The sequence below is a fragment of the Oncorhynchus kisutch genome, linkage group LG17 (genome assembly GCF_002021735.2).
Source record: "Oncorhynchus kisutch isolate 150728-3 linkage group LG17, Okis_V2, whole genome shotgun sequence".
Taxonomy (NCBI): Eukaryota; Metazoa; Chordata; class Actinopteri; order Salmoniformes; family Salmonidae; genus Oncorhynchus; species Oncorhynchus kisutch.
Window position 1 is genome coordinate 26,779,842 of NC_034190.2, and position 23,074 is coordinate 26,802,915.

Consider the following 23,074-nt stretch of genomic DNA (forward strand, 5'->3'; position numbering starts at 1 on the left):
TCTCACAATACCTCAAATTTGCTCAGTGCCCCAGAAATTTGAGGGAACATTGTCTAGGAGTATAATAACTATTATTAAATAATAGTTTGTTTTTTAAGAAACAGTGTAAGTGACTGCTAAACATTTAAAAGTTTTGGGTGAAAACAAATCACTTTCATACCGATGTCTTTCATGGTGAGTCGCCCTCGGGGTTTGAGGATGGGTTGGGAGGCCTCCACTGACCCTGGGGGGAAGGATATGTCCCGCCTGATGAGGGGGGGCTGCACGGGGGCCTGGCCTATGTGGGACGCGGGCACAGGGGGCCCCGCCTTCTGCATCTTGATGCCTGAGTGCATGTATGGAGACTTGGAGGGGGACGTCCGGCTTTCCATGGGGCGGGGCATGGGGGCGGGGCTGGACACCTGGGAAATATGGTTCTGGGAGCTCTGATAGTTGGACTGCAGGGGTCTGGACATGGGGGGCCCCGAGCCCCCCGGCCCGTAGGGGGACTGCCTCTGGATGGGGTGTCCCGGCCACTGGCTCTCATGGTTCATCCGCTGGTCAGCCCCTGGCATCATCTCCTCAGAGCGGTTCATGCTGTGGTACCCCTGGGGGGGCCCCTGGCCAGGTCCTGGAGGCCCCTGGCGATTCGGGTAGTTGGGGTAACCCATCTCATTGCGTCCCTGCCACATGGGGCCCTGGGGGCCGTCAGGGGCTGCCTGCATAGGGCCGCCCATCATTTGGGGAGGCATGGGGGACTGAGAGTTGGGGCCCCCGCTGGAGGGCCCCCGGTCTCGGCCGAAGGGGAAAGGGAACTGGCCCTGGGGGCCAGGTGGTCGGCGGTCAGAGCCGGGGTAGCCTGCGTTGTACTGATTGTACATGTCTTGTTGGCCCTGGGGGCCGCCGGAGGGCTGGGGCCCTGGCTGCTGACCGCTGAAGGGGACATTGTACATCCCATCCCCCTCATGACGCTTGGCTGGGGGACCGTAGGCCCCATCCACTGGAGGACGCTTGTAGTTCTGAAGACACACAGACACATGGTTAGCATCTCAATATCCAACCAGTGGATGATATATCCAGCACGTACATATTGATTATGGATTCAATACATTTCACTACGTTATTGTATTCATACCGTATCAATACAGCATCCCACATTCCTTTCACTGAGGAAGTTACACTGCTAACTGCAAGTGAACATTTACAAGGCTTCTGAAGCAGATATGGGGACACACACAGAGCAGGGAACAAAATGCTCTTACGGGTTGTTGCTGTGGAAACATCCCTGGCTGCTGATTGGGGTAGGGGCCACCAGGTGGCGCTCCTTGACCAGGATACTGATTACCATAGGAATCATGACTGAAACACAACATACACAAGGTTAACACTTGGGCAAATGAAATGCAGCAGAAGTTAACTGAAATAAACTACACAGAAAACACAAAATCATAGAAAGCAAATGCTTGACTAGGTAACATAAGCTCAAACCAACATCAAAGCCTTCTTAAGAAAAGACAGTAGCGTATTTAACATGTATACGATCCTGTACGTGACTTAGCCCCGTTTGAGGTACTGACCGTTGCTGCGGTGGGGCTCGGCTAGGGGAGTACATCCCCGAGTCGGCCCCTGAAGGCATCAGGTTGGGCTGGGGGGGCCCCAGGACCCATACTGCCATCAGGACCCATCCCTGGCTCCTGTCTCCTGTCATATCCAGGTCCGTAGGGGTACTGTTGTCTCGGACCCATCTGCATGTTGGGGCCTGGGGGACCTCTGTTGAACTGCCCCTCCATACCACTGTTAGGGCCCGGCCCTGGAGTCATGAATTGCTCTCCAGCTGCAGAGAGTTAGGGTTGAACAGTGAACAGTGTCTCAATATTGTATGGGACAAGTCTGTCTAGACTTAGCAGATGGTTGCACCATGCTCTTAACCAACTGAGCCACACATAATGTACAACGTACTCAGAGTCTTCTCCTTATTTCCAAATACCATCTCTAAAAGCCAGTTAGACCTATCGCTCACCTTTCCTCATGCCACCAAAGGGGTCCTTGTTGGATTCGTAGGGCCCCATGTGACCCATCATCTCCGGGCCTCCCATCCCAGGCTGGTAGCTGTTGGGGGTCATGGAGTTCCGTCTGGCAAATGCTGGGTCACCCCCATCTGCAAACGGGTCCTGCAGCCTACAGGGAGGAGGGGAGAGAGGGAGGGAGGAGGAGGGGAGAGAAGGAGGGAGGGAGGGAGAGAAGGAGGGAGAAAGGGAGGAGGAAGGGAGAGGAGGGAGGGATAGAAGGAGGGGAGAGAAGGAGGGAGGAGGGGAGAGAAGGAGGGAGGGAGTGAGGAGGAAGGGAGAGAAGGAGGGAGAGAGGGAGGGAGGAGGGGAGAGAGGGAGGAGGAGGGGAGAGGGAGGGAGGAGGGGAGAGAGGGAGGGAGGAGGGGAGAGAGGGAGGGAGGAGGGGAGAGAAGGAGGGAGTGAGGAGGAAGGGAGAGAAGGAGGAAGAGAGGGAGGGAGAGAGGGAGGGAGGGAGAGAGGGAGGAGGGGAGAGAGGGTGGGAGGAGGGGAGAGAAGGAGGGAGGGAGAGAAGGAGGGAGAGAGGGAGGGAGGAGGGGAGAGAAGGAGGGAGAGAGGGAGGGAGGAGGGGAGAGAAGGAGGGAGAAAAGGAGGGGAGAGAGGGAGGGAGGAGGGGAGAGAGGGAGGGAGGAGGGGAGAGAGGAGGGGAGAGAGGGAGGGAGGGAGGAGGGGAGAGAGGGAGGGAGGGAGGAGGGGAGAGAGGGAAAGAGAGACATTTAGAAAGAGAGAAAAACAAGAGTTAATTACCCCAAAAACAAACCAGCTAAATAACATGTTCAATTGTGTTGTTAGTTTGGTTCCCCTTGAATGGAGGGGAAGGAGATTGTTGTCAGGTGTAGTAGAGAGAGAGGATGTTTTCAGACAGTAGTTGAGTGTGTGTCATGGGTACCTGACGGGCATGGGGGGCATCTGGCTGTGAGGGGTGGAGGCTGGCGTGGGGGGCTTCAGGTCTCCCCCCTCCGCCATGGAACTACTGGTGGACTGGGGGGTCTGGGGGCCCTGCAGAGATCCAGACCCAGCTGCAACACACACACGGTCGAGATACATTTTAGATACACACACGTCACAGGGATAATGCCCACGCACAGATTCAGCTGTTATAGAAGAGACGCACAGTGGGAGAAAGACGGACCACTTCAGCCGTGTTAAGAGACTAAACCGGATCTCTCCGGTTCCCACGCTACACACAGAGCATGCTTAGGGCATCCACACACACACACACACACACACACACACACACACACACACACACACACACACACACACACACACACACACACACACACACACACACACACACACACACACACAGAGAGCATGCTTAGGGCATCCACACACACACATAGCATGCTTAGGGCATCCACACACACACAGAGCATACTTTGGGCATCCATACACACACACACAGAGCATGCTTTGGGCATCCACACACACACACACACACAGAGCATGCTTTGGGCATCCACACACACACACACACAGAGCATGCTTTGGGCATCCATACACACACACACACACAGAGCATGCTTTGGGCATCCATACACACACACACAGAGCATGCTTTGGGCATCCATACACACACACACACACACAGAGCATGCTTTGGGCATCCATACACACACACACACACAGAGCATGCTTTGGGCATCCATACACACACACACACACACACACAGAGCATGCTTTGGGCATCCATACACACACACACAGAGCATGCTTTGGGCATCCATAAACACACACACAGAGCATGCTTTGGGCATCCATACACACACACAGAGCATGCTTTGGGCATCCATACACACACACACACAGAGCATGCTTTGGGCATCCATACACACACACACACACAGAGCATGCTTTGGGCATCCATACACACACACACAGAGCATGCTTTGGGCATCCACACACACACACACACACACACACACACACACACACACACACAGAGCATGCTTTGGGCATCCACACACACACACACACACACACAGAGCATGCTTTGGGCATCCACACACACACACACACAGAGCATGCTTTGGGCATCCATACACACACACACAGAGCATGCTTTGGGCATCCACACACACACACAGAGCATGCTTTGGGCATCCACACACACACACACACACAGAGCATGCTTTGGGCATCCACACACACACACAGAGCATGCTTTGGGCATCCATACAACCACACACACAGAGCATGCTTTGGGCATCCATACACACACACACAGAGCATGATTTGGGCATCCATACACACACACACAGAGCATGCTTTGGGCATCCACACACACAGCGGTGCTGAATACTTCACATCTCAGCATGCCTTGCTGCTGGCATCACAAAGTCACCAGGAAACCCTGTAAAGGCTGTCAGATCCCCACATGGGCCAATGTGTGTGTGTTGTATGGAGTGGCTCCTGGCTTTAGCCCGGCTCATGCCTTCTCACTATTAGCATGCCTGTCAGATGACTCATGTGTTTTCATTCATACACACACGGTCATTGACAGGTCACAGTTATTCACATTTTCTCACATCTCACACATTGCAGTGCAAACATCAATCTGCCTGCCCTCCCTCCCCCGGGGCAGGGACTTCCCTCTACTACAGCTGAAGAGAGTGGGAGGAGGAGGAGGGGGGTGTAAGGGGGGAATCTCAGGAAAGGAGAAAAAAGACAGCAGGCCAGGGAGGGAGGGGGGGGCGTGTGACTTTACACACACAACCTCTTTTCCCATTCATCATTTTCTGGCTCAGCACAAAGCTCCAGGGAGGGGGAGGGTTGCCTGTGAAGCCGTGGGCCAGGACCCAGACACTAGGCCCTCCAGTAGTAGCAGCGAATAATGGAGGGAATCAACAAACAACCCCCCACCCCCCTCCTGTCTTCCTACTGTTGAGGGGCTGCCAGCAGACATACTCCCCATCAGAGATCTCCCCTGCACCCCTTTCCCCCTCTACCCTCTCCCCCAGCCTGGCACTTATTCCCCACCACAGAGGATCTCCCCACCCCACCCTCCAGCCACTGACTCCCTGCACCCTGACATGACAGCCCAGCAGAGTGTTGAGCATTTCTCCAGCATTGAAGGTCCCCAAGAAACAACAAGACTCTTCCTAGAGCTGGCCGCCCGGCCAAACTGAGCAATCAGGGAGAAGGGCCTTGGTCAGGGAGGTGACCAAGAACCCGATGGTCACTCTGACAGAGCTCCAGAGTTCCTGTGTGGTGTTGGTTGTCCTTCTGGAAGGTTCTCCCATCTCTGCAGCACTCCACCAATCAGGCCTTTATGGTAGTGTGGCCAGATGGAAGCCACTCCTCAGTAAAAGGCACATGACAGCCTGCTTGTTATTTGCCAAAAGGCACCTAAAGGACTCTCAGACCATGAGAAACAAGATTCTCTGGTCTGATGAAAACAAGAATGAACTCTTTGGCCTGAATGCCAAGCGTCACATCTGGAGGAAACCTGGCACCCTCCCTACAGTGAAGCATGGTGGTGGCAGCATCATCATGCTGTGGGGATGTTTTTCAGTGGCAGGGACTGGGAGACTAGTCAGGATAGAGGCAAAGATGAACAGAGTAAAGTATAGAGAGATCTGTGATGAAAACCTGCTCCAGAGCGCTCAGGACCTCAGAACGGGGCAAAGGTTCACCTTCCAACAGGACCACAACCCTAAGCAGACAGCCAAGACAACGCAGGAGTGGCTTCGTGACAAGTCTCTGAATGTCCTTGAGTGACCCAACCAGAGCCCGAACCCAATCAAACATCTCTGGAGAGACCTGGAAATAGCTGTGCTGCGACGCTCCCCATCCAACCTCACAGAGCTTGAGAGGACCTGCAGAGAAGAATGGGAGAAACTCTCCAAATACAGGTGTGCCAAGCTTGTAGCGTCATACCCAAGAAGAATCAAGGCTGCAATCGCTGCCAAAGGTGATTCAACAAAGTACTGAGTAAAGGGTCTGAATACTTATGTAAATGTGATTTAAAAAATAAACATTTAACCTGTTTTTATTATTTTTGTTGTTGTCATTATGAGGTATTGTGTTTAGATTGAGTGGATTTTTATAAAAAATGTTAGAATAAGGCGTAACAAAATGTGGAAAAGGTCAAGGGGTCTGAATACTTTCACAATGCGCTGTATGTGATAAACAGCACAGTAACCACAAGAACCTCAAGAGACTGTTGAAACCAAACACTCTTTCACTCATCCATTTAAATCTACGTGACTAAGTATAACTCAAACTGAGTCGGTATGGGAGGGGGGTGAAGTACTAGTTTGAGTATCCAGCACTGACATGGACTGGGGGGCTGACAGAGACAGACACTGACATGGACTAGGGGGCTGACAGACAGACAGACACTGACCTGGGCTGGGGGGCTGACAGACAGACACTGACCTGGGCTGGGGGGCTGGATCTTGGGCTGGGTGGTCTTTTTGGCGTCAGTGAAGAGATCTGGGGGCGGGTCCTCGCCACGTTCGACCTTGCACTCGAAGGCGTACAGACACTGGATGTACTGCTTCTTCAGAGAGCTGGCGGCGCTGCTGGACGTGCCCACGTTCAGGTTGGTGGACAACTCCCTCCACTTCTTATTCTTGTTCACCTGGTGGGCGGAAGGAACGAATATGTCATGTTCTGGCATAGAACAACTATATACTGCTGTAGAAAAATGAAATTACAATAACACAAGATTATCAGGCAAATAATGACACGTCAGTGTACTAAAACAGAGAGATAATTAAATACTGCAACACAGGAACCACTGACCTGTGTGAGGCCGCCGATCTCTTTGACCGAGACGTAAAGTCTGAAGAGGTCCAGAGGTTTGCGTCCCACGGCGGGAAGGTTGGTCATGCCCGTGGCCTTCTCCTCAGCGAACGCCAGGTAACGGTCTACCCACGTCCTCCTCTCCGGCTCCGGACCCAGCTCATACAGACGAGTTATCTTCTCATTGGTCGTCGTCGAAGAGTTTGACTTCTGAAAGAGGGAGATGGGAGGAAGAAGAGGTGAGGATTTGGCTTGACATTCACCACTGACTTCAACTTACTTCCACTCACTATCTCATAGAAGTAGAATCCCAATCCCAGGTCAGCCATATTGAGTGTCCCCATGAGGCTACCAGTCAAAGTGCCACGAGGGGCTTTGACATTCTAGGGATTCTATTTCTATGCACAAACACAGCCATGCAGCGCTCTCATTCTGACTGTATCATTCAGTACCACAAGTTAGAGACCACAAACCTTCTTTACCTTCTTGGTTTCAGGTTTGGACGTGCCGTCCACCTTGTTGTTCATCTTCTGGGCTGGGTTCAGTTTGACATCGATGCCAAACTCAGGGCTAGGAGCCATGCCTGGCAGATCGAGGACAAATCAGGGGGGGGGGGGGGGGGTAACATTTCAATCCAATATCAAATATCACATCAGATGATATTCCAAAACCAATCTTTTGTCCACTTGAGTTGGGTGATTAAACACATGACCAGACACAACCACAGACTGGATATCTTGTCCAGACTTACCAGGTGTGTTGTTGGCCATGTTCCCTCCCATTGGCCCTCCTCCGTAAGGTCCTCCCTGGTTCATCATACCTTGCATGCTGTTGATGGCCCCCGGCCCAGGGCCATACGGAGGCCCTGCTCCCATCATCCCCTGGGGCATATTGGGGGGGTAACCTGGAGGCCTGAAAAGGTGGGAGGGGGAGACGACAACATAAATCCATTCACAATGGTTACGATTAATGGTGTAACGGACCGTACGGATCACCCCCCACGGTTCGGCACGCATGTGGACCGCGGATCAATTGCATTTTGGCTTCCCTGTCAAATATGATGATTGAAGAAGGGTGGTGGACATCACCACTACGGTGTGAAGGCATTGAGCCACAGAAAGCCGTAAGATCATGGAAATACATGGCCACACATTTAAAGAGACATCAGCCTGGTGTGTCAGGGACAGGAACCAACTCAGCCAAGAGACAACAACTTCTCACCGCGACATCAGCCTGGTGTGTCAGGGACAGGAACCAACTCAGCCAAGAGACAACTTCTCACCGCGACATCAGCCTGGTGTGTCAGGGACAGGAACCAACTCAGCCAAGAGACAACAACTTCTCACCGCGACATCAGCCTGGTGTGTCAGGGACAGGAACCAACTCAGCCAAGAGACAACTTCTCACCGCGACATCAGCCTGGTGTGTCAGTGACAGGAGCCAACTCAGCCAAGAGACAACAACTTCTCACCGCGACATCAGCCTGGTGTGTCAGTGACAGGAACCAACTCAGCCAAGAGACAACAACTTCTCACCGCGACATCAGCCTGGTGTGTCAGGGACAGGAGCCAACTCAGCCAAGAGACAACAACTTCCCCCCGCGACATCAGCCTGGTGTGTCAGGGACAGGAACCAACTCAGCCAAGAGACAACAACTTCTCACCGCGACATCAGCCTGGTGTGTCAGGGACAGGAGCCAACTCAGCCAAGAGACAACTTCTCACCGCGACATCAGCCTGGTGTGTCAGGGACGGGAATCAACTCAGCCAAGAGACAACTTCTCACCGCGACATCAGCCTGGTGTGTCAGTGACAGGAGCCAACTCAGCCAAGAGACAACAACTTCTCACCACGACATCAGCCTGGTGTGTCAGGGACAGGAACCAACTCAGCCAAGAGACAACAACTTCTCACCGCGACATCAGCCTGGTGTGTCAGGGACAGGAGCCAACTCAGCCAAGAGACAACTTCTCACCGCGACATCAGGCTGGTGTGTCAGGGACGGGAATCAACTCAGCCAAGAGACAACTTCTCACCGCGACATCAGCCTGGTGTGTCAGTGACAGGAGCCAACTCAGCCAAGAGACAACTTCTCACCACGGCATTTAAGAAGCCCTTTGCTGGTGAATCAGACCGGACTAAAGTCATCACCAAATCTACTGGGATGTTTATCTCAGCAGACATGAGGCCATATTCTGTTGTGGAAAACAAAGGGTTTAAAAATATGGTGAAAGTGCTTGAGCCACGCTACGAAATCCCCTGGCGCCCCTTCAGTAAAAAGATCTTGCCAGATCTGTATGAACAGGAAAATATCAACATTGTCAATGAATTATCCAAGACATCATCTGTTGCTCTCACCACAGACGGGTGGACCTCCAGGGTAACAGAAAGCTATGTGACTGTCACTGTTCACTACACCACAGAGGAGTGGACCTCCAGGGTAACAGAAAGCTACGTGACTGTGACTGTTCACTACAACACAGAGGAGTGGACCTCCAGGGTAACAGAAAGCTATGTGACTGTGACTGTTCACTACACCACAGAGGAGTGGACCTCCAGGGTAACAGAAAGCTACGTGACTGTGACTGTTCACTACACCACAGAGGTGTGGACCTCCAGGGTAACAGAAAGCTATGTGACTGTGACTGTTCACTACACCACAGAGGAGTGGACCTCCAGGGTAACAGAAAGCTACGTGACTGTGACTGTTCACTACAACACAGAGGAGTGGACCTCCAGGGTAACAGAAAGCTATGTGACTGTGACTGTTCACTACACCACAGAGGAGTGGACCTCCAGGGTAACAGAAAGCTACGTGACTGTGACTGTTCACTACACCACAGAGGAGTGGACCTCCAGGGTAACAGAAATCTACGTGACTATTCACTACAACACAGAGGAGTGGACCTCCAGCGTAACAGAAATCTACGTGACTATTCACTACAACACAGAGGAGTGGACCTCCAGGGTAACAGAAAGCTACGTGACTGTGACTGTTCACTACACCACAGAGGAGTGGACCTCCAGGGTAACAGAAATCTACGTGACTGTGACTGTTCACTACAACACAGAGGAGTGGACCTCCAGGGTAACAGAAAGCTACGTGACTGTGACTGTTCACTACACCACAGAGGAGTGGACCTCCAGGGTAACAGAAAGCTACGTGACTGTCACTGTTCACTACACCACAGAGGAGTGGACCTCCAGGGTAACAGAAAGCTATGTGACTGTGACTGTTCACTACACCACAGAGGAGTGGACCTCCAGGGTAACAGAAAGCTACGTGACTGTGACTGTTCACTACACCACAGAGGTGTGGACCTCCAGGGTAACAGAAAGCTATGTGACTGTGACTGTTCACTACACCACAGAGGAGTGGACCTCCAGGGTAACAGAAAGCTACGTGACTGTGACTGTTCACTACAACACAGAGGAGTGGACCTCCAGGGTAACAGAAAGCTATGTGACTGTGACTGTTCACTACACCACAGAGGAGTGGACCTCCAGGGTAACAGAAAGCTACGTGACTGTGACTGTTCACTACAACACATAGGAGTTGACCTCCAGGGTAACAGAAATCTACGTGACTATTCACTACAACACAGAGGAGTGGACCTCCAGCGTAACAGAAATCTACGTGACTATTCACTACAACACAGAGGAGTGGAGCTCCAGGGTAACAGAAAGCTACGTGACTGTGACTGTTCACTACACCACAGAGGAGTGGACCTCCAGGGTAACAGAAATCTACGTGACTGTGACTGTTCACTACAACACAGAGGAGTGGACCTCCAGGGTAACAGAAAGCTACGTGACTGTGACTGTTCACTACACCACAGAGGAGTGGACCTCCAGGGTAACAGAAAGCTACGTGACTGTCACTGTTCACTACACCACAGAGGAGTGGACCTCCAGGGTAACAGAAAGCTACGTGACTGTGACTGTTCACTACACCACAGAGGAGTGGACCTCCAGGGTAACAGAAAGCTACGTGAATGTGACTGTTCACTACACCACAGAGGAGTGGACCTCCAGGGTAACAGAAAGCTACGTGACTGTGACTGTTCACTACACCACAGAGGAGTGGACCTCCAGGGTAACAGAAAGCTACGTGACTGTGACTGTTCACTACACCACAGAGGAGTGGACCTCCAGGGTAACAGAAAGCTACGTGACTGTGACTGTTCACTACACCACAGAGGAGTGGACCTCCAGGGTAACAGAAAGTTAAGTCCGTTAAGTGTTAAGTCCGGTGCTACAGACACACCCACTCTATGAGAGTCACACAGGTACTGCTAGGAGCGGTAGCAGAGTGGAAGATAGCTTGCTTTGCACATGTGATCAATTTAGCATCCCAGAGGGGAATCTCAGGTAACCAGATGGAACGCCTCCTTGGGAGGATCAGGAACGTGGTTTCCTTTTTCCCCTGAAGCACAACAGCAAGAACTGCTACAGCTACTGACCCACAAGCTCATACACCATGTCACAACTGTCTCCAAGATGGCGTAGCAGTTGGACGTTTTGTCGTGTCGTGTCCTTTGTATATATCGTATATATCGTTTTTTTTAAAACATATTTTTCTTCGCATATCTTTTAAAACATTTTGCTAAACCTCAACTTCTAAATACTCTCCTGCAACCCGCCTCACCCAATATTGCTATTTTTTCTGAAGTATTTATATTTACTTTGGATCCGGATCCCCTCAACTGAAGCTAGCCAGCTAACTACCAGCTATCAGTCAGCAAACCATTGCTAGCGGTCTTCAGCTAACCGGTCATCAGCTAACCTCGCTAAGCTAAGCTCGGAAAGCTCTCGCCAGTTCGAACAACGCGACTCTATCCAGAGCATAACGGACCTATTATTATTTTTTATCCCCGGATTCCCACTGGATTCCCACCGCAAACGGAACATTTTCAGCTGGATCTTCACAACTAGCTAACCGCAACCCCGGATGATTACTCCTGGCTAGCGTTTCCACCCACTTAGCTTGAAGCTAGCCCGGCCAGAGCTCGTGTGCTACCACCGAAGCATACTCCTGGGCTACAATATCCGGACCCACGACCGGTCTATCGATGTCACCGCATGAAGAGGCATAAACAGATTCACCCCATTGCGACGCCCCCCCAAAGGGTAACTTTCTGGCCCTTGCTATCTCCTTGCTTGCTAATTCGGCCTGCTAACTGCTAGCTTGTTTAGCCCCGGTCCGCTAACTGCTACCTTGTTTAGCCCCGGTCCGCTAACTGCTACCTTGTTTAGCCCCGGCCTACTAACTGTTAGCTTGTTAGCACAGGCCTGCTAACCGTCTGAATCGCCTCGTCCCAAACACTCACTGGACCCATATTTACTTTCAATCTCTTTTCGATTTTTTATTTGTTTATACCTTCCGGTAACCTGCCTCACCCAATGTGATACAGAATCGCTATTATTTTTAATTTTTAGAACACACTCAAGAACATCCAGAAGCTAACCAGCTACAAGCTATTTAGTCATTGTTAGCCACTGCTAGCGGCATTTACCTTTTACCTTCTGCACAGCCAGCCAGTTTTTTTATCTGGATAATACTCGCCAGTCCAGCTTCCCTGCCCCATCCACAGCTGCCCCCTGGACACTGATCACTTGGCTACATAGCTGATGCATGCTGGACTGCCCATTAATCACGGTACTCCATTCTGCTTGTTTATGTTTTATCTGTCGGCCCCAGCCGCACTCAGGCTCTGTGTGTAGTTAATCCGACCCTCACTGCCTAGTCAACACCATTTTACCTGCTGTTGTTGTGCTAGCTGATTAGCTGTTGTTGTCTCACCTACTGTTTTTGCTACTGTTTTAGCTAGCTCTCCCAATTCAACACCTGTGATTACTGTATGCCTCGCTGTATGTCTCTCTCAAATGTCAATATGCCTTGTATACGGTTGTTCAGGTTAGTTATAATTGTTTTAGTTTACAATGGAGCCCCTAGTTCCACTCTTCATACCCCTGATACCTCCTTTGTCCCACCTCCCACACATGCGGTGACCTCACCCATTACAACCAGCATGTCCAGTGATACAACCTCTCTCATCATCACCCAGTGCCTGCGCTTACCTCCGCTGTACCCGCACCCCACCATACCCCTGTCTGCGCATTATGCCCTGAATATATTCTACCATGCCCAGAAATCTGCTCCTTTTATTCTCTGTCCCCAACGCTCTAGGCGACTAGTTTTGATAGCCTTTAGCCGCACCCTCATTCTACTCCTCCTCTGTTCCGCGGGTGATGTGGAGGTAAACCCAGGCACTGCATGTCCCCAGGCACCCTCATTTGTTGACTTCTGTGATCGAAAAAGCCTTGGTTTCATGCATGTCAACATCAGAAGCCTCCTCCCTAAGTTTGTTTTACTCACTGCTTTAGCACACTCTGCTAACCCTGATGTCCTTGCCGTGTCTGAATCCTGGCTCAGGAAGGCCACCAAAAATTCTGAGATTTCCATACCCAACTATAACATTTTCCGTCAAGATAGAACTGCCAAAGGGGGAGGAGTTGCAGTTTACTGCAGAGATAGCCTGCAAAGTAATGTCATACTTTCCAGGTCCATACCCAAACAGTTTGAACTACTAATTTTGAAAATTACTCTCTCCAGAAATAAGTCTCTCACTGTTGCCGCCTGCTACCGACCCCCCTCAGCTCCCAGCTGTGGCCGGACACCATTTGTGAATTAATCGCCCCCCATCTAGCTTCAGAGTTTGTTCTGTTAGGTGACCTAAACTGGGATATGCTTCACACCCCGGCAGTCCTACAATCTAAGCTAGATGCCCTCAATCTCACACAAATCATCAAGGAACCCACCAGGTACAACCCTAAATCTGTAAACAAGGGCACCCTCATAGACGTCATCCTGACCAATTGGCCCTCCAAATACACCTCCACTGTCTTCAACCAGGATCTCAGCGATCACTGCCTCATTGCCTGTATCCGCTACAGAGCCGCAGTCAAACGACCACCCCTCTTCACTGTCAAACGCTCCCTAAACACTTCTGTGAGCAGGCCTTTCTAATCGACCTGGCCCGGGTACATTGACCTCATCCCGTCAGTTGAGGATGCCTGGTCATTCTTTAAAAGTAACTTCCTCACCATTTTAGATAAGCATGCTCCGTTCAAAAAATGCAGAACTAAGAACAGATATAGCCCTTGGCTCACTCCAGACCTGACTGCCCTTGACCAGCACAAAAATATCCTGTGGCGGACTGGAATAGCATCGAACAGTCCCCGCGATATGCAACTGTTCAGGGAAGTCAGGAACCAATACACGCAGTCAGTCAGGAAAGCTAAGGCCAGCTTCTTCAGGCAGAAGTTTGCATCCTGTAGCTCCAACTCCAAAAAGTTCTGGGACACTGTGAAGTCCATGGAGAACAAGAGCACCTCCTCCCAGCTGCCCACTGCACTGAGGCTAGGTAACACGGTCACCACCGATAAATCCATGATTATCAAAAACTTCAACAAGCATTTCTCAACGGCTGGCCATGCCTTCCGCCTGGCTACTCCAACCTCGGCCAACAGCTCCGCCCCCCCGCAGATACTCGCCCAAGCCTCTCCAGGTTCTCCTTTACCCAAATCCAGATAGCAGATGTTCTGAAAGAGCCGCAAAACCTGGACCCGTACAAATCAGCTGGGCTTGACAATCTGGACCCTCTATTTCTGAAACTATCCGCCGCCATTGTCGCAACCCCGATTACCAGCCTGTTCAACCTCTTTCATATCGTCTGAGATCCCCAAGGATTGGAAAGCTGCCGCAGTCATCCCCCTCTTCAAAGGGGGAGACACCCTGGACCCAAACTGTTACAGACCTATATCCATCCTGCCCTGCCTATCTAAGGTCTTCGAAAGCCAAGTCAACAAACCGGTCACTGACCATCTCGAATCCCACCGTACCTTCTCCGCTGTGCAATGTGGTTTCCGAGCCGGTCACGGGTGCACCTCAGCCACGCTCAAGGTACTAAACGATATCATAACCGCCATCGATAAAAGACAGTACTGTGCAGCCGTCTTCATCGACCTTGCCAAGGCTTTCGACTCTGTCAATCACCATATTCTTATCGGCAGACTCAGTAACCTCGGTTTTTCGGATGACTGCCTTGCCTGGTTCATTAATTTGCAGACAGAGTTCAGTGTGTCAAATCGGAGGGCATGCTGTCCGGTCCTCTGGCAGTCTCTATGGGGGTGCCACAAGGTTCAATCCTCGGGCCGACTCTTTTCTCTGTATATATCAATGATGTTGCTCTTGCTGCGGGCGATTCCCTGATCCACCTCTACGCAGACTACACCATTCTATATACTTCCGGCCCGTCCTTGGACACTGTGCTATCTAACCTCCAAACGACCTTCAATGCCATACAAGCACTCCTTCCGTGGCCTCCAACTGCTCTTAAACGCTAGTAAAAACCAAATGCATGCTTTTCAAACGTTCGCTGCCTGCACGCCTGACCAGCATCACCACCCTGGATGGTTCCGACCTTGAATATGTGGACATCTATAAGTACCTAGGTGTCTGGCTAGACTGTAAACTCTCCTTCAAATCAAGAGTCGGCTTTCTATTCCGCAACAAAGCCTCCTTCACTCACGCCGCCAAACTTACCCTAGTAAAACTGACTATCCTACCGATCCTCGACTTCGGCGATGTCATCTACAAAATTGCTTCCAACACTCTACTCAGCAAACTGGATGCAGTTTATCACAGTGCCATCCGTTTTGTCACTAATGCACCTTATACCACCCACCACAGCGACTTGTATGCTCTAGTCGGCTGGCCCTCGCTACATATTCGTCGCCAGACCCACAGGTGTATCTCACTGATCATCCCTAAAGCCAACACCTCATTTGGCCGCCTTTCGTTCCAGTTCTCTGCTGCCTGTGACTGGAACGAATTGCAAAAATCGCTGAAGCTGGAGACTTTTATCTCCCTCACCAACTTCAAACATCTGCTATCTGAGCAGCTAACCGATCGCTGCAGCTGTACATAGTCTATCGGTAAATAGCCCACCCATTTTTACCTACCTCATCCCCATACTGTTTTTATTTATTTACTCTTCAGCTCTTTTGCACACCAATATCTCTACCTGTACATGACCATCTGATCATTTATCACTCCAGTGTTAATCTGCAAAATTGTAATTATTCGCCTACCTCCTCATGCCTTTTGCACACAATGTATATAGACTCCCCTTTTTTTTCTCTACTGTGTTATTTACTTGTTAATTGTTTACTCCATGTGTAACTCTGTGTTGTCTGTTCACACTGCTATGCTTTATCCTGGCCAGGTCGCAGTTGCAAATGAGAACTTGTTCTCAACTAGCCTACCTGGTTAAATAAAGGTGAAATAAAACATAAAACAACAAGATGGAACTCCACTTATGACATGTTGGAGAGCCATCTTGAGCAGCAGGCAGCAGTATACTCTGCACTGACAGACCAGACCCTGAAAAAACATAAAGACATTGTCACCTTGTCTAATGATGGCGTGAAAGTGTCAGAGGAGGTCCTCCAGGTGATCAAACCCTACTGAGCACTGAAACTGCACTGTCTGTGTCCATGATCCTACCTCTGAAAACAAGGATTCTACAATCTACGGCCCCAAGTGAAGAAGACAGCACCATCACTAGAGATGCCAAGGCTGCCATTAGAGAGGAATTGAAGCCCAGATACCCCCCTAATGTACAGGACTACCTTCATAGATCTACTGCACTGGATCCAAGGTTCAAGTCCCTGTCTCACCTAGACCCTGCCCTACACCGGAGGACATACAGTGATCTCAACACTGAGACTGTGGCCACTGAAGAGGTAATAAATGATAAGAGTGAATTACTTAAATAATAAATATAGTGCAGTCTAATCTTAGTCTTTGCTATTAGAATCAGCCATTTTTGATTTGGAATAATAATGGCTTTTATTAAATGTTATAGCCCACAATTACAGTTCCATGAAATATGAAAATAAATTATGAATTGGTTTAATAGATCAAGTAATTTTTTCTGCAGGGTCAAGCCACCGAGCCGACAGGAGCAGACTAGGAGGCATCTCCTCCACAAAATAATTCAGCCATGAAGGAGCTTTTCGGGGAGACCTTTATGAGCAAGGACACCATCAAAGACGAGGTGGCATCCTACCAGGCAGCGAGCCTGGTGATCCACTGGCATGGTGGAAAAGCAATGAGTGTAAATACCCTCACTTTGTCATGACGGCAAGGTGCTACCTGGCTGTGCCTGGCACTTCAGTTCCTAGTGAGAGGGTGTTCTCCACGGCAGGGGACAGAGTGACTGCAGAGGTCTCCCCCTCTCCCCAGACTACGTAGACATCTTTTAGAAAAAGAATGAAGTTATAAGCTCAGATCTGCCTTTTCTTGTTGTTCTTTTGTTTGATGACGTGGACACGGGCTATTTTTACATTCACTATTGTTCACAGGAAGAAGGTTTCATGCCTCATATTGCACTTTAATTTAACAATTGAGTATTGAGTATTTTATTTTCAGATTTTATTTAAACATTGAAAAGTTCCTTGCTTGAAGAGTTTAAGTTATAAATGGAAAGAAAAGTTATAGTAATCTGATCTGAAAAACGATCCGATCCGTGACTCAAAACAGTGATCCGAACCGTGAGTTTTGTGATCCGTTGCACCACTAGTTACGATACATGACAGTTAAAAAAACATTCAATATATTTTCAAAACATATATACAGAAGAATATCGTTGCTGTCGGATGAAAACCTCGTCGTGAAAATGTGATCAAAATAGCTTCTAATGTTTCATAATTGTACGTTCGTCAATGTAAAAATATGGCAGTTTTTCCCATTTCCTAAAAAGATTGTGTTGGAGATAAGAGGCTTACTGTATATCTCATCCCTCCCTTTTCTTACAGAGGCCCACTTCTTCCTAGTTGTCTCCTCTCCTTTCTTCCTTCTCTGCTCAACATCGTCAGTGAACACTTGGGTTGCACTCAGTAGGGCACACCAAAGCAAAACGCTTGATTATTTTTAAAGAGTATTTCTTTCCGTTTCAAAAAGTTTTACTCCCTACTGAACAGGGTCTTACCTCGTGATGTACACGTCTGTTTCCGGCCTGTCTTTACATGTCTGTCTGTCTCTGGAGCTCTGTGGCTAATGTCTTTCTCTCTGTGCTTCTCTGCTTGGAGACTCAGCTGACTTCCTGACTGAACAACGGATGGCTCACTGCCTGGATCACTGTTCTCATAAGCCACCTCTCTGTCCCTGTGTTCCCCTAGCTCGTCTACATCTTAGATGGCTGGCTCACACCTGACCTCTCCTCTCACACAGCAGAGCCTGGGAGTGGGAAGAATCAAACAATGGGTTTTTCAGGGTCAAACAAACACACAATTTCCAACAAAGAGATGAACCTTGTAATATTGTACGGCGCTCGCCGCTGACCTGTCTCCTAAAGCAGTAAGGAAGTGCAGACCAGCCAGCCTACCTGTTGAGTATAGAGTTGGCTCCGTGGTGCATGGCAGAGGCTGCATCTGGAGGGCCCCCGGGGCCCTTCCTGTTCATGCCTGGAGGGGGGCACATCCCAGAGGTCACCTGTGGAGGTACGCCGGGGCCCATGTTGGGGCCCATCCCGGGGCCGTAGGGGCGGGCAGCCATCTGACCCGGACCCATCCTGCCAGGGGGCATGCCTGCATACGGCGCCCCACCAGCCTGGCCTGGAATGCCCCCCGGACCACCAGGGTAGTTGGCGTTGGGCATGCCACTGTAGCCGGGCTGTCTGGGGTAACCTGGAGGGTGGGGAGAGAGACAGAGAGACATCCAGGGACTGTTCAGAAGGGCAATGGTTTTTTATTATTGGACAAGTCCATGTAGTACCTCCCTGTTTCACTCGGTTTCAAAACGTAGAATTTTTACTGAATACAACCCAGGTCTTACACTAACACAGCAAGAGTCCTAATCCTAAACGGGACCTTGATTGAACCAAAATCAGGAAACGGACTTAACAGATAGGCCTAATATTTGAGTTTAAAAAGGAGGCTTTTATTCAATCAAATAGATCGATACCTGTGGTGAAGCTTTAGGCCCGATGTATGTAGCCTGCCTCAGCAACCGTCTAGCCTCCAGAATATAGAAACCTGGTCGGGAGTTTCAGTGGTCCACATCTACAGATAACGCCTCTCTCTCGGTTTCTGAGTCCGATTCGATGAGTAATCCATCTCCATACTTCTTCAAAGCCCATGCAGAAAGCCCTCTGAGGGATGCATCTTCAAAAGGTTCGCTGTGTCTAGGCTACCTCAGAAACGCTGTGTCTAGGCTACCTCAGAAACGCTGTGTCTAGGCTACCTCAGAAACGCTGTGTCTAGGCTACCTCAGAAACGCTGTGACTAGGCTACCTCAGAAACGCTGTGTCTAGGCTACCTCAGAAACGCTGTGTCTAGGCTACCTCAGAAACGCTGTGTCTAGGCTACCTCAGAAACGCTGTGTCTACGCTACCTCAGAAACGCTGTGTCTACGCTACCTCAGAAATGCTGTGACCACTGTAGGATGAGAATTGAAAAATCTTTTGAAAGATTTGGATGTTCTGATCTTTTTATTAACGGTCCAGAGAGCAACACTAGGCTGTAAGAGAGTATGAAAGGAGAGAACAGTGCCCCTACTAGCTCAACTATCACTTTACAAATCAGGACGAGCCCTGTGTGTATGTCTACTGGCTCCTTCTACCAGTAGACATACACACGTGGCTCCTACTACCGCGCTTCAGGAGGATCATACTTTCCCTGTTGACGCGTTCATTTCCCCTTCTCTTCCTCCCCCCACTCCTTTCACTGAGCTGGGAGAGAATTATGCAGCAGCTCTTGGAGGACATTGTAAAAGGGATATTTGGGGATTTTGGCAATGAAGCCCTTTATTTAAGCCCTTTAACTATAGTGATACTAACTATAGCGACACTAGCTATACCTATACTAGCTATAGCGACACTAACTATAGCGATACTAACTATAGCGATACTAACTATAGCGAAACCAGGAAGTGGGAAATCTGAGGTTTGTAGATTTCTTGGCCTATCCAATATACAGTGTCTATGGGGTCATATTGCACTTCCTAAGGCTTCCACTAGATGTCAACAGTCTTTAGAACGTTGTTTCAGGCCTCTACTGTGAAGTGGGAGAGAATGAGAGCTGATTGAGTCATGGGTCTGCCAAAAGGCCATGTGCTCAGTCAGGCATGCGCCAGAGAGTTAGCTCCGTTCCCTTTCATTTCTAAAGACAAAGGAATTCTCCGGTTGAAACATTATTGAAGACTTATGTTGAAAACATCCTAAAGATTGATTCTATACATCGTTTGACATGATTCTACGAACTGTAATATAACTTTTTTGACTTTGTCTGGACCTAGTGCCTGCGCATTTGGATTACTGTACTAAATACGCAACCAAAAAGGAGGTATTTGGACATAAATGGTGGACTTTATCGAACAAAACTAACATTTATTGTGGAACTGCGATTCCTGGGAGTGCATTCTGATGAAGATCATCAAAGGTAAGTTAATATTTATAATGCTATTTCTGACTTCTGTTGACTCCTAACATGGCAGGTATCTGTATGGTGGCTGAGCGCTGTACTCAGAATATTCCATGGGGTGCTTTTTCCGTAAAGCTTTTTTGAAATCTGACACATCGGTTGCATTAAGGAGAAGTATATCTTTAATTCCATGCATAACAGTTGTATTTTCATCAACATTTATGATGAGTATTTCTGTAAATTGACGTAGCTCTCTACACTTTCACCGGATGTTTTGGAGGCAAAACATAACGCGCCAATGTATACTGAGATTTTGGGATATAAATATGCACTTTATCAAACAAAACATACATGTATTGTGTAACATGAAGTCCTATGAGTGCCATCTGATGAAGATCATCAAAGGTTAGTGATTCATTTTCTCTATTTCTGCTTTTTGTGACTCCTCTCTTTGGCTGGAAAAATGGCTGTGTTTTTTTGTGACTAGGTGCAGACCTAACATAATCCTTTTTGAAATCGGACACTGTGGTGGGATTAACAACAAGTTTATCTGTTGTTCTGTTGTTTGAATTTGGTGCCCTACACTTTTACTGGATGTTGGTCAGTTGGAACATTAGCAGGTTAGTCTCGTTTTAACTGGTTAGTCTCCTTTTAACCGGTTAGTCTCTTTTAAACCTGGTTAGTCTCCTTTTAACTGGTTAGTCTCCTTTTAACCTAGTTAGTCTCCTTTTAACCCGGTTAGTCTCCTTTTAACCGGTTAGTCTCTTTTTAACCAGTTAGTCTCCTTTTAACCAGTTAGTCTCCTTTTAACCGGTTGGTCTCTTTTTAACTGGTTAGTCTCTTTTTAACCGGGGTAATCTCTTTTTAACCGGGTTAGTCTCCTTTTAACCGGGTTAGTCTCCTTTTAACCGGGTTAGTCTCCTTTTAACTGGTTAGTCTCTTTTTAACCAGGTTAGTCTCCTTTTAACCGGTTAGTCTCTTTTTAAACAGGTTAGTCTCCTTTTAACAGGTTAGTCTCTTTTTAAACAGGTTAGTCTCCTTTTAACCGGTTAGTCTCTTTTTAAACAGGTTTGTCTCCTTTTAACTGGTTAGTCTCTTTTTAAACAGGTTAGTCTCCTTTTAACAGGTTAGTCTCTTTTTAAACAGGTTAGTCTCCTTTTAACAGGTTAGTCTCCTTTTAACCAGGTTCGTCTCCTTTTCAAGAGAGACCTGGAATCATTAAGCGGGACAGAACCAACTTAATGATTTCATTGTGTACAAGCTGTGTACGGGACCTCACCTTGTGGTCCGTACTGTACACCCTGAGGGCCGTAGTTCCCCATGGAGTTGTTCTGAGGGTAGGGCCCCATCCCAGGAAGCATCTGGCCTCCCGATGACTGGCGAGGGGATAAGGCGGAGCCAGGTTGCTGCGGCGACCCGTGGGGAGGCATCTGGGGGTTACGCATGTACACTACAAAAGACAGAGAGGGGGAGATGGAGAGGAAAAGGTTAGCTATACTCTTTCATTTCCACACAGCAGCCATACAAGTGTAGTTCCATTTCCTAAAACCCTATCAAGGTCGGGTGTTGAATGTCAGTTAGTCCTTATCCAAACAAACCATAAGAAAGAAAGGTGATTTGTAGATCGTTCAGGCTGCAGTCAGGGTAGTCGATCTCAAACACCACCTATATCTTTTCATACTCACCCCTGTCCTGGCCCATGGCTGACTGGCCCATGGCTGACTGGCCCATGGATGTGTGGAGACTGCCGTCTGAATGGACGCTGGGCGGCCGGGGAGGCATCTGGTTACCTGCGTGATGACATCAGAGAGATTCAGACACACGCTGGGAATCATAAAAAACAGACCATGCTTCTGTTTCGTACAACAAACGCTGTGGTTTACACCAGCTTAAGGAAGCTGGACGTGTACTATGTGGTAGATTACTGCTTCTCTCTGGAAACCAGTGGCTCTATCATGTGTGTAGCTCTATTCTCTCTCTCTCTACCCACCTGGCACAGCAGCAGGTGAGAGGGGCCCGGAGCGCGAGGGGGTGACGCTGGCAGGGGAGCCCACGGGGGACGGGGAGGGCCCGCGGATGCCAGGCAAGTGGGGCGAGGTGTGAGGGGAGAAGGGTGACTGGGCGGGGTTACTCTGTTCCCCCTGGCTACTGGACACCCCCGACGTGCTGACCCCCGGACTCAGAGCCCCCTCTGTACCTGTCGGCAGGTCATCTATGGAACCAGAGAGGTCCTGGAACAAGAGAGAGGGGAGAATTAGAACCACAGAATTCAATAGAACACTAGGAAGTCTGACTGGAGAGACAGGATTCATTTGGAACATTTTGGTTACACAGCGTTAATGTTCACCTGGCTATTGAGGGTTGAACAGCTCAGACATATTGGGCAGCAAAAGTCAACAGTCACCTCATCTGTCCAAAGTCTACAGAGAGGATCCACATGACCAGAGTCCAGCAAATAAGACAACAGTCCAGGGATTCCGTTAGCCGCTAAAATGTTGGCTTTTGTGCGTATTTAAACATTATTTTATTTTTTTACGGAATTAAAATGTAAAAGTTCAAATTCAACTAATGCGAGAGCACCAGGCGCTGCCATATAGACACACTGATACACAGTAATCATTGACGGCTGAATAGTCTGAATGAGAGAATGGATGAGACGGCCCAATGCAGCCGTTGACCTAGAACTTCCGCTGTCAACTAAGTCAAAATACATTCGGCTCACAACAACAACAAATGTTGAAAATACAATGTGAGAGACAGTTGTCTTTGCTGAAGTTATTTTAAGATGTT

The 23,074-nt window shown here is 49.2% G+C and overlaps 1 protein-coding gene across 1 annotated transcript in view; it reads right to left on the reverse strand.

Moving 5' to 3' along the window:
- LOC109879593 (AT-rich interactive domain-containing protein 1A) overlaps positions 1–23,074 on the reverse strand; it is an 88,559-nt gene that overhangs the window by 25,160 nt on the left and 40,325 nt on the right. Inside the window, 14 exon segments of the mRNA XM_031793465.1 lie at positions 161–998; positions 1,242–1,338; positions 1,557–1,630; positions 1,632–1,813; positions 2,000–2,157; positions 2,935–3,064; positions 6,429–6,633; positions 6,798–7,007; positions 7,280–7,380; positions 7,549–7,709; positions 18,250–18,550; positions 21,564–21,734; positions 21,970–22,074; positions 22,275–22,515. Of these exon segments, the coding sequence (XP_031649325.1) occupies positions 161–998; positions 1,242–1,338; positions 1,557–1,630; positions 1,632–1,813; positions 2,000–2,157; positions 2,935–3,064; positions 6,429–6,633; positions 6,798–7,007; positions 7,280–7,380; positions 7,549–7,709; positions 18,250–18,550; positions 21,564–21,734; positions 21,970–22,074; positions 22,275–22,515 (2,974 nt within the window).